We start from the raw sequence: 13,201 nt of genomic DNA, 5'->3' as shown, positions 1-13,201 counted from the left end.
GGGCATTTGTCCATCTTTTCTGTATCATGTGATATCAGGTTGTGTATACCATATGGCATCACATGACGTTGTAAAAATAAAATCAGAGATGTCAACTTCTGCTTACATAGTTATAGAAGTATGAAAACAAATCTTGGCATTAGTCCATCTTTTCTGTACCATGTGATATCTGGTTGTGGGTATCATATGGCATCACATGACATTGTAAACATATAACTTAGAGCTGTCAACCACCTAAAAAACAAACCTTGGCATTTGTCCATCTTTTCTGTACCATGTGATATCAGGTTGTGGATATCCTACAGCGTCACATGACATTGATGCCTTAGATCCCAGAGCTGCTGTCATGGAGTCTGCTTGACTTCCTGATATAATAGGACGGGCTACAAAAGTTTTAATAGGTATATTATTCCATTGTGAATATCATTAAGGTTATATGAAAATACTAAATTGATTGTGACATCACCAAAGGACACTTTTTACTGAATTTGTACTTGTCATGAGTAACATGACAGATGCCACATATGGAGCAGGATCTGCTTACCCTTCCTGAGTACCTGTGTAGTGTTTTGTAGGCTGTGTGTTTATATTTCTCTCTTAATTAATGATTTTTAAGTGGCCTATTGGTGTTTTTTGCCTCTTTTTTTTTTTAATTAATCAGAAGTAAAAATATTGAAAATAAATTTAAATGGAGAATGTGTCCATGGGACACAGATGATGATGCCCACACTTGCATATAACGTTATAAAGGGACACAACTCAAGAACAGTAAAAGTGACGCCACCCAAATTGGAACTTGATCTGAGTTTTGTGGTAATAAGTATTGTGTATCAGTTTCATAACTTAAGTTAGAGAACAGAAACAAAAAATTCAGCAATTTTGTAAAATTGGCATATCTCTACAGAGTATTAAAATTATCTCCCTCGTATTAACCAATCAAAATTTGGCATTTTGACAGGAGGTATAATAATGTTAAATGTTCACCTTTGACAAACAAATTGACTCTTTGTTGTATTGTTCCTCTCAGATTCTGAGCTGTACAAACATAAGTCCCAGCATCCTCTATTCTGACATTTGGAATAACAAGGAACACATCATTCACGGTTGAAGTCTCCGGCAGGGGTTCTCCGATTCTTGACCATGTGACAGTCGGTATTGGTGTTCCTACAAATTATTATTCAATATTACAATTAAAATTTTTTTTATACACACATCATTAGTTCAAAAGGTCAGTTGGGTCTAAAGCACAAGTTCCATGATGCAGGGTTTAAAAATTTGATACAAAGAATAAACTACATCTACATAGGGTTGATATAAATTTAGGGAATGTAAAAGGGTACTGAATGCTTTAAATCTTGAAACTGTAAATTAAATAACAAAGCTGGGATGGAATACTGTTTAATGAACAGATTGATTTAAAAAATCAAATGCTTGTTTTAGTCTTTTTTTTTTCATTTCAATTTTCTCAAATAGAACAATATAGCTATGGACATGCCATGAATGCAACCAAAAACTATGCTGAAAATAAAGAATTGTAAAAGAAAGTTTTTATGCTTTTCAAAGAATATAGGCGAAATGGCAATTTTTGTGAAATTGCTGCGAAGAAAAAATTATAATATAAAATGCATAGATCATGCCTTCCAGTTTCTTCCCATGCAAGATTTAAAATTTCATGCTGGAAATTAATTTGGAACTTTCAAAGATAAAGAAAGATGTGTTTTAAATAAATTATGAGTTTCCTCTCGAGTAGCTTTCTGTAGTCCATAATCTTGTATAATGGTTAAAAGTAAACTGGAAAAAAGACTCTGTGTATCAAGTAAGACCATACCTGCCAACTCGACAGTTCTAGGAGGGAGACTCCTTCTTTTTTGTTTAAACGTTTGAAATCTCCCCCTTAGAACCATGTGAAGGAGGTCAAAATCTCCCTCTAAGACTTAAAATCCACCTATTTTCACACCCTTTCTTAATTTGTTTTGTTTTGATAGTATTTTCTATGTTTTATTTTCACTGTTTTGCAAAACCAATGCTTATTAGTATAGTAAAACATCTTAGGTTATCAAGCATGTTGTTTTGAATAATTAAATCTGCGTAAAGATATTTCAATTTTATCCTTTTGTGCTAAAATATCAAAATACTTCATATCTTGTTACAAAATTTTGAATGAAAAAGGTGGTCAACAATTATCTCCCCTTAGTGGAACTGGTAAAAAGGAGATAACCCAGTTGGTTGGCAGGAATGAGTAAGACATTCAAGGTAAACACTCTGAAGTGCCCCAGAGAAAAATAAGTGTTATATCTGACAAGCTTATCAAACAATACTCACTTAAATCTGCTTCAAAATAAATTTACTTAAGTTAGAATGTATACCAAATACGTAAAGATATTAAAGTTGGAACTCTTTAAAATGTGGAAAATCTTATTGGGAGAACAACTTATAATGGTCCTTTAGTACATAATAATGAAGCTCCTTTGCTCTGTGATAAGCATTTTCATCACTTTCACAAGCACTTTTCTTTCTGGCTTTTATTTTCTTTCAACTAATGCAAAATAAGGTTAACTTTCTCTCCGCTTACATTACATGTTTTTAAAACATAACATTTAAAGTTGGGGTATTCAAAATATAACAAAACAAGAACAAGCAAGGTAAACCTCTACTTGTTTTAAGATTTGAAAATCACTTGCATGGTACTTCGATTGATTGTTGTTGTTTCAGCAGTCCTTGCTATATCATCACAGCAACTTTTTTACTGGTCTAGGAAGCCACAGTGCACCGAGAGAACCAAAACCTTCTGCAGGAAAACTGACAATCAATGTCAATTAAGATCAGAGTCCAATGACAATCCATGTCAATTAAGATCAGAGTCCAATGACAAGCCATGTCAATTAAGATCAGAGTCCAATGACAATCCATGTCAATTAAGATCAAAGTCAAAATTACATTGGCAAATGCAGGGTTTGAACTCACAACCTCACTGTTGACAGACTAGTAATCCCTGTTGATGAACTTTTTAGACCACTCAGCCATTGTGCCCCAAAACTGTTTATGTTTAAGATCCAGACAAAGTTTCCAATCATTCAAAAATACAAAAGGTGAGTAATATATAGGTTTCGATGGACTCGTTTTGAGCAAGAGCTACTTCCTTTATGTCACCATTCTGGAGGTCTAGGTGATATACTGACCACTAGACTTAAAAACATTTTTATTTCTTTTAGCCTTGCTTAACTCATCACTACAATCTAGTAAGGATCTCTTATCAGACTAGTATGTATCACATGTTTCATTTTGGTCGGTCAAAAAAGACTAAATCAACCATTATCATCCAAAATGGCGGGAAATAACTCAAAATTCAAATTTCGTCATTCGAAATCTGTCTATTTGTAACCAAACTTACAGACATGATGGAAAAATAAACTGGAAAGGTCATTGCAGAATACCACAAACTCTGTGATTGGGGGTATAGTTATACTACATAAAAATGCTCACAGCTTCTTAATGAAAGTCAAAGTATAGGGGATACCTGCTGATAACAAAATCGAATTCCATAAAAATAAACTGCCACTAAGCACTAATTGTCTCAAGTTCTTAGTTATATTGGCAAGGGGAGAGAATCAAAAAAGGAAGAAAATATTTAAGACCTTCCAAAATCAAACCCCAAAACCAATAAGCAGCCACAAAGCACTGGTGGGCTCAGACTCCTAGTATATGGACAAGGGGAGAGAATCCAAAAGGTGATAAAATATTTAAGACCTTCCAAAATCAAACCCCAAACCAATAAGCAGCCACAAAGCACTGGTGGGTTCAGACTCCTTGTTTATGGGCAAGGGGAGAGAATCCACAACATGAGAAGTATATAAGACATTCATATATATTATGTATTTACCTGTGACAACACATTCCATTTCTACTCTTTCACCAATGTTTACAGTCTGTGTATCTATCCTGATTGGACCATTACCATCAGCTGTTCAAATATAAAAATTTCATACATGTATGAAGAATATACATCACTTCATGCACATATCCATACATTTCTTTGATTAAATTTATTTTGGTAGACCATTGTAGCAAAAGTTTTTTGAGGGGAAGAAAATGGACATTTCAAATTCATCAGGCTAAAAAGAAAATTTAAATTGTTTCATGTTTCCTAACTACCAACATAAAAAGCAACTACCGAAAAATTTTATGAAACAAATAGTTTCAATGTTTTTTTTTAAGATTTTTTCCTGCTCTAACATTGTTTTCTTGTCTAAAACATGTAACTTATGTTGTTGGTCAAAAATAAATAATCCCTACCTACCTACCTAACCATACAAGGTATGGGTAGGCAACATCAAACAAAATTTTTTTTTAAGGGTGGCCTTAAAACAAAAAGAAAGGCTTGAAACTGGAACAATATCTTTCTTTAAACTGTTTAGTGTAAAAAATCTAACCAGAAACAGGATTTTTTTTGTTATTAAAATTTGCATATTCAAGCTCTTAAAAACATATTTTTAAATATTGTATAACATTCATTAATGTTTAAGACCATATACAATATTTATATACATATTCATATAATGAAAACATAATCTTTCTATCAGTTTAATTGAGGTCTGGAGCTGGCATGTCAGTAACTGCTAGTAGTCCTTTGTTCATTTATGTATCATTGTCATTTTGCTTAGTTTCTTTTGTTACCTATTCTGACATCGGAGTCAGACTTCTTTTAAACTGAGTTTTACTGTGCGTATTGCTATGTGTTTCTTTATTCTACATTGGCTTGAGGTATAGGGGGAGGGTTGAGATCTCACAAAACATGTTTAACCCTGCCGCATTTTTGCGCCTGTCCCAAGTCAGGAGCCTCTGGCCTTTGTTAGTCTTGTATGTTTTTTAATTTTAGTTCATTTATATGTTTTGGAGTTTAGTGTGACGTCCATTTTCACTGAACTAGTACACAATTTTATTTAGGGACCAGCTGAGGACCACCTCCGAGTGTGGGATTTTCTCACTGCGTTGAAGACCCATTGGTGGCCTTCAGCTGTTGTCTGCTCTTTGGTAGGGTTGTTGTCTCTTTGACATATTCCCCATTTCCATTCTCAATTTTATATATACTTGCTATTATACATAATGTACTGTGTTACAACCCTAGATAAAGCTAATGAAGAAAGGCATTATTTGACCAGCGAAAGCTACATTTTTATATAGCCTAGTTGGTCGAGGGTGCTGGACACGGTGCAGTGGTGTTGCCACGATGTCACAGAAGCAAGGGTTCTAATTCCACTGAGGGAAGAACAAAAATTTGCGAACACAAATTTACAGATCTCACATTGCTGAGCTAAATTTGAGACGAATTCTATATATATATTATGATGTTAGCCTTGTATAATCAAGGGTTATCTGATCTAGAACATTTGTCGTAAAGTTGTCACATGTTTAGACGCATATATATATATATAGATTCTACCACTGCATCGAGTGTGATACGATATTTATCCACTCGAGACAGTTAAATTTTCAAATTTAACTGTCGAGAGTGGATAAATATCGTATTACACGAGATTTGGTGGTGGAATCTGTTTCTCTAATGATTTTCAAACAATACGCAGGCAAATTTATTCCTTCTTTTCGAATGATCTGCAAAAAGATGTGTTCTTTCTATGTGACGTCATCAGGCATGGTCGCCTTTTCTCATGCCGTCACCATAGGAAATTCAGAGGAAAGCAAGAAAATTCGACGTCATAATCGGATTTTAACCAATGAAGAACTGAGATCAATCGAACCACGCGTTGATTAAATTTTTTTTATACAATGGGTGCAGAAAGGGATAAATTGACGAAGAATTAGAGAAAATATATTATATGGTAATACAACAGAAAGCATTGTACAAGGCTTAATTCTTCGGCCGTAAGTCCGAGGTTTTCAGGTATATATACCGTAGAAAGGCTTGTATAGTCCGCGGTTTTATTCTCCAAAATTGGACCTTCCAGACGGGGTGCGGACTATAGAGTACAATAAGCAAGAAATAAGAGAAAAATTTCAATTTCGCGGTCGAGGTGGTTTGTTTACGTTCCGCCATCTTTGTTATTTCTATTGTAGAGGGCGCTCTTATCATTTTTCAAACTAATAATTTTAACTCATCCATATTAATAAGTTATTTCTATTCAATATCAAATTAATACTGATAAATATAAAAACTAAACCTTTCATTACAAATTTCTCGTTTCTTTTCAATGCATTGGTTGAAATAAACTGGTATCTGCTCGATTGAAACGATACAAACATAGTGAAAAAGACAACCGTAAACCAGCTTAGAATTTGTAAACTACAAAACGAAATCGGTTATTGTTCGTTCCGTTTTGGTGTTTCATACTGACTAATATGGTTTGTATTAGCTTAAGACCCTTCAACATTAATGTGATATATATATTAAAGACTGTTTTACAAAAGGATGGAACTGTTTTACTTTCAAAGTCGTATTATAGTGATATCTGTTATGTACGGATTTCGACTCTCACCGGTTAATTTCTTCTTTTACACGTGCTTTTTAAACTTCCTGTTTAAACATACACAAGTTTCTAATTTGTTTTTTAAGTAAATTAAACTTATTTTAACAATCATGAAGCGTTCTAGAATCATTAACAAGCAGTTTCAGCTTCTGTTTGATGATGGAAAACAGGTTTTTCCAAGGAAATACCGCAAACGACCGCACAGGATTTGAAATTACCGGAGTTTCATTAGACCTTTTCTAACAGTTACAAAAAGTTTTTTTACCTAAAATTTCGTGGGGAGAAGGGGGTGCGGACTATGTACCACTGCGAACTATACAAGCCTTTCTACGGTAGATATAAGGGGCAAGCTGAAGCCCACCTTCGGGTGCGGGATTTTCTCGCTATGTTGAAGACCCATTGGTGGCCTCAGCTGTTTTCTGCTCTTTGGTCGGGTTGTTGTCTGTTTGAAGCATTCCCCGTTTCCATTCTCAGTTTTATTATATAAATTTAAACACTTACTGTTACGTCCTTGTACAGTAAGGGTTACATATTCTCTGTCAACTCCTGCTGGACTGGCAGCTTGACAAATGTATCTACCACTGTCTTCTTGTCTCACATTGAAAATTCTGGAGAAAAAAAAATCATTATCAAGAAAACTCAAAAGTACTCTTATCAATTCTAATTTTTTTTTTATCAATCAAAGTATATTAGTAATCAGTAATGAATCATTTAAAAAATAATGCTTTTATCTTATCATTTTTAATTAAGGAATGACTGTAATACTTTTTCTGTCTATGAAGAATTAACATCAAAAATGTGGTGCACACTGAATAACCCACGTAGCAGGTTATTTAAAAGTGTGCACCACATTTTTAATGTTATTTCGAATAGACAGAAAAAATATTATAGTCATTCCTTCAAATTTAATTCTAAATTCAATTTATAAGGAGTAAATCATGAAAAAACGTTCATGACGTCACGGTCACATGACAAAATTATGTCTATGAGCTGATAGACTAAAAACTTTCAGCCATTCAGAAGACATGTTACATCCAAAATTAAATTATTTGAAAATTATACACATATCTTATCATGATCATCTTTAATAACAAATTACATTGGGGGATGAGCAACTGGAATAGGTCATTATTTCAAGCTTCATAAATTATATATGAGCTGCATTGGATAGAAATTGACCTTATGCAAGTTCACGTATTCATGAACATGTATAAGACTTTGATTGATTTTGAAACATTCAAATACGATATAAAAGATGAATTTTGGTCTGTTTTGAAGGGTTCTTATATCGACTCAATTTTCAAAAAGTTGCAGACTTTGCATAATGATTTTGTCAAACTGAAATAAGTTAACAGATATTTTGATATTCATTTGCATAAGGTTGATTTCTATCCAATGCAGCTCATACATAGTTGCCAAGTGACATGATACAGTACTTGCAACCTTAGGCGTTACTGTTTGACGTGAACTTGACTGATCGGTGAATGATCGGTGACGGATGTTTGACTGATCGATGACTGATCGGTGATCGATGACCCATAGAATCCGTCAGATACGTCAAATAGGCTATGTGAGAGTTACCGTGACAACGGTCAGCGATCGATTAGTAAATTAATTGTATGCACTGATCGGACGGATACGTATATAATTAAAATTCTTATGTAAAACGAACTCCACAGTATTTACAGTCGATAAACGCGGACCTCTACGAAGACACCTTTACTCGTTAATTATGTACCACTAAAAAGCGATAAATGTTATCATTTAAAATAAGTACTCTATTTGTTGTCGTTAGATGATGAAAATAAAAATAGTAGAACAGTAAAGATACATACAGCTTTGTTTGGATTAATTAATTTAGAGTGTTGTTTTAATTTTTGTTCCAAATTACCAATATTTCTTCTTCTTATAACATATAATGCAATGTTATTTCTAATTAGTCATTTAAAAGGCCTCAAGAAAAGTTTCTTTGATAGAATTTAAAAAAAATAAGTATTAAAATACTTAAACTTTAATTTGTGTTGATTAAAGATGCAATCATTTCATTATTTTGTACTTTTTGTACATCAAGATTGGTCGTTTTTCATAAAATAGGCTGAATTTCAGGAAAAAGATACTAAATTTTTGTTTGAGTTGCTTAAAAATGCAAATATTTCTTCTTTTATATCAGAAATAATGCACGTCAATTGCAATCAGTCATTATTAATGCATTCAGATAATTAATTTTCTATAAGATATGAATAATTTCAGGATAAATATACATACCCTTTTGTTTTTATTAAATAAGAATTCAATAATTTCTCTTTTTTAATGGAAATTATTGACCTCCTATGGCTTTTTGTACTTTTTATGGTTCAGGATTGGTTGTTTTTAATAAAATCAAAATAATATCTAAGAAAATATTCTTAAATGTTGTTTGCATTGATTAAAATTACCAATTTTTCTTTTCTTCTTTTGATAAAAAAATATGCAATGTTATTTGTAACTAGTTATTTTAAAGTCCTCAAATAAGATTTTGTTTTTTTGTGAGAATTTTGATAATGTAAGGAGAATAATACTTAAACTTTTGTTTTCTGTTGAACACGAATGCAATAATTTCTTTATTTTGACAAAAATTATGAACCGTCATTTGATTTAGGTACTTTTTGTACATCATGATTGGTTGTTTTTCATAAAATATGCTGAATTTCAAGGAAAAGATACTAAATTTTTGTTCGCTTTGGTTAAAAATGCAAATATTTCTTCTTTTATATCAGAAAAATGCAATGTCAATTGCAATGAGTCATTATAAATGCCTTTAGATAAGTAATTTTGTATAAAATGTGAATCATTGAAGGATAAATATGCATAAACTTTTGTTTTTGTTAGATAAGAATGCAATAATTTCTTTATTTTGATAGAAATTATGAACCGTCATTTGATTTTGGTTTCTTTTTGTACATCAGGATTGGTTGTTTTTCATAAAATATGCTGAATTTCAGGCAAAAGATACTAAATTTTTGTTGGCATTGCTTAAATATGCAAATATTTCTTCTTTTATTCAGAAATAATTCAACGTCAATTGCAATCAGTCATAACTAATGCATTCAGATAGTACTTTTATATAAGATATGAATAATTGAAGGATAAATATGCATAAACTTTTGTTTTTGTTAGATAAGAAAGCAATAATTTCTTAATTTTGATAGAAATTATGAACTATCATTTGATTTTGGTTCTTTTTGTACATGAGGATTGGTTGTTTTTCATAAAATATTCTGAATTTCAGGGAAAAGATACTAAATTTTGTTCGTGTTGCTTGAAAATGTAAATATGTCTTCTTTTGTATCAGAAATAATTCAACGTCAATTGCAATCAGTCATAATAAATGCATTCAGAAAAGGTTTTTTGTATAAGATATGAATAATTTACTGATAAATATACATAAACTTTTGTTTTTGTTTGATAAAAATTCAAAATTCCTCTATTCCAATTTAAATTATTGACTGCCTATGGCTTTTTGTACTTTTTATGGTTTAGGATTGGTTGTTTTTTATAAAATCAAAATAATATCTGAGAAAATATACTAATGTTCGCATTGATTAAAATTACCAATTTTTCTTCTTTTGATAAAAAATAATGCAATGTTATTTGTAACTTGTTATTTCAACGTCCTCCAATAAGATTTTTTTTGTAAGAAATTTGATAATGTAGGGAGAATAATACTTAAACTTTTGTTTTATGTTGAATACAAATGCAATAATTTCTTTATATTGATAAAAACTATGAACCGTCATTTGATTTCGGTACATTTTGTACATCAGGATTGGTTGTTTTTTATAAAATATGCTGAATTTCAGGGAAAATATACTAAATTTTTGTTCGCATTGCTTAAATATGCAAATATGTCTTCTTTTATATCAGAAATAATGCAACTTCAATTGCAATCAGTCATTAAAAATGCCTTTAGATAAGTAATTTTGTTTAAAATGTGAATCATTGAAGGATAAATATGCATAAACTTTTGTTTTTGTTAGATAAGAATGCAATAATTTCTTTATTTTGATAGAAATTATGAACCGTCATTTCATTTTGGTTCTTTTTGTACATCGGGATTGTTTTTTTTTCATAAAATATGCTGAATTTCAGGGAAAAGATACTAGATTTGTGTTCGCGTTGCTTAAAAATGCAAATATTTCTTCTTTTATATCAGAAATAATTCAACGTCAATTGCAATCAGTCATAAGTAATGCATTCAGATAAGTACTTTTATATAAGATATGAATAATTTAAGGATAAATATACATAAACTTTTGTTTTTTTTAAATAAGAATTCAATAATTTCTCTTTTTTAATGGAAATTATTGAACGCCTATGGCTTTTTGTACTTTTTATGGTTCAGGATTGGTTGTTTTTTTATAAAATCAAAATAATATCTGAGAAAATATACTAAAATGATGTTTGCATTGTTAAAAATTACCAATTTTTCTTCTTTTGATAAAAATAATGCAATGTTATTTGTTACTAGTTATTTCAAAATTCTCCAATAAGATTTTTTTTGTAAGGATTTTGATAATGTAAGGAGAAAAATACTTAAACTTATGTTTTGTGTTGAATACGAATGCAATAATTTCTTTATATTGATAGAAATTATGAACCGTCATTTGATTTCGGTACATTTTGTACATCAGGATTGGTTGTTTTTCATAAAATATGCTGAATTTCAGGGAAAAGATTCTAAATTTTTGTTCGCATTGCTTAAATATGCAAAAATTTCTTCTTTTATTCAGAAATAATTCAACGTCAATTGCAATCAGTCATAACTAATGCATTCAGATAGTACTTTTATATAAGATATGAATAATTGAAGGATAAATATGCATTAACTTTTGTTTTTGTTAGATAAGAATGCAACAATTTCTTTATTTGATAGAAATTATGAACCGTCATTTGATTTTGGTTCTTTTTGTACATCAGGATTGGGTTTTTTTCATAAAATATGCTGAATTTCAGGGAAAAGATACTAAATTTGTGTTCGCGTTGCTTAAAAGTGCAAATATTTCTTCTTTTATATCAGAAATAATTCAACTTCAATTGTAATCAGTCATAAGTAATGCATTCAGATAAGTACTTTTATATAAGATATGAATAGTTTAAGGATAAATATACATAAACTTTTGTTTTTTTTAAATAAGAATTCAATAATTTCTCTTTTTTAATGGAAATTATTGAACGCCTATGGCTTTTTGTACTTTTTATGGTTCAGGATTGGTTGTTTTTTATAAAATCAAAATAATATCTGAGAAAATATACTAAAATGTTGTTTGCATTGTTTAAAATTACCAATTTTTCTTCTTTTGATAAAAATAATGCAATGTTATTTGTAACTAGTTATTTCAAAGTTCTCCAATAAGATTTTTTTTGTAAGAATTTTGATAATGAAAGGAGAAAAATAATTAAACTTTTGTTTTGTGTTGAATACGAATGCAATAATTTCTTTATATTGATAGAAATTATAAACCGTCATTTGATTTCGGTACATTTTGTACATCAAGATTGGTTGTTTTTCATAAAATATGCTGAATTTCAGGGAAAAGATTCTAAATTTTTGTTCGCATTGCTTAAATATGCAAAAATTTCTTCTTTTATTCAGAAATAATTCAACGTCAATTGCAATCAGTCATAACTAATGCATTCAGATAGTACTTTTATATAAGATATGAATAATTGAAGGATAAATATGCATAAACTTTTGTTTTTGTTAGATAAGAATGCAACAATTTCTTTATTTGATAGAAATTATGAACCGTCATTTCATTTTGGTTCTTTTTGTACATCAGGATTGTTTTTTTTTCATAAAATATGCTGAATTTCAGGGAAAAGATACTAGATTTGTGTTCGCGTTGCTTAAAAATGCAAATATTTCTTCTTTTATATCAGAAATAATTCAACGTCAATTGCAATCAGTCATAAGTAATGCATTCAGATAAGTACTTTTATATAAGATATGAATAATTTTAGGATAAATATACATAAACTTTTGTTTTTTTTAAATAAGAATTCAATAATTTCTCTTTTTTAATGGAAATTATTGAACGCCTATGGCTTTTAGTTCTTGTTATGGTTTATGATTGGTTGTATTTCATACAATATGTTACATTTAAGGGAAAGATTCTAAATGTAATGTTCGCATTGCTTAAAAATTCAAATATTTCTTCTTTTGTATCAGAAATAATGCAACGTCAATATTGCTATCAGTCATTATAAATGCCTTTATATAAGTATTTTTTAATAAAATGTGAAAAAATGAAGGATACATGTGCATAAACTTTTGGTTTTGTTGAACAAGAATGCAATAATTTCTTTATTTGAATGGAAATTATTGACTGTCATTAAATGTTTGTACTTTTCATAGTTTAGTATTGGTTGTTTTTCATAAAAGTAAAAACAGATCATAGAAAATATCCTTAAATGTTGTTCGCATTGTTTAAAATTACCAATTTCTCTTGTTTTGTTAAAAAATAATGCAATGTTATTTGTACCTAGTTATTTCAAAGGCTTCAAGATTATTTTTTTTATAAGAATTTTAATATTGTAAGTAGAATAGGGCTTAAACTTTTGTTGGTGTTGAAAATGAATGCAATTATATCTTCATTTTGATAGAAATAATGAATCACGATTTGATTTCAGTACTTTTTGTACATCAGGATTGGTTGCATTTCATAAAATATGTTGAATTG

At 30.1% G+C, this 13,201-nt stretch overlaps 1 protein-coding gene across 1 annotated transcript in view; it reads right to left on the bottom strand.

Annotated features, from left to right (window-relative positions):
• LOC127720330 (basement membrane-specific heparan sulfate proteoglycan core protein-like) overlaps positions 1-13,201 on the bottom strand; it is a 202,921-nt gene that overhangs the window by 29,882 nt on the left and 159,838 nt on the right. The window contains exons 70-73 of the mRNA XM_052226900.1: positions 6,984-7,090; positions 3,881-3,961; positions 985-1,164; positions 248-383 (exon numbers count right to left, since the gene is read on the bottom strand). Of these exons, the coding sequence (XP_052082860.1) occupies positions 248-383; positions 985-1,164; positions 3,881-3,961; positions 6,984-7,090 (504 nt within the window). The remainder of the gene's footprint in view (positions 1-247; positions 384-984; positions 1,165-3,880; positions 3,962-6,983; positions 7,091-13,201) is intronic.

The sequence above is a fragment of the Mytilus californianus genome, unplaced genomic scaffold, assembly GCF_021869535.1.
Source record: "Mytilus californianus isolate M0D057914Y unplaced genomic scaffold, xbMytCali1.0.p SCAF_11, whole genome shotgun sequence".
Classification (NCBI taxonomy): Eukaryota; Metazoa; Mollusca; class Bivalvia; order Mytilida; family Mytilidae; genus Mytilus; species Mytilus californianus.
The sequence above is the reverse complement of the archived record's forward strand: the minus strand, read 5'-3'. Positions and strand labels throughout refer to the sequence as shown.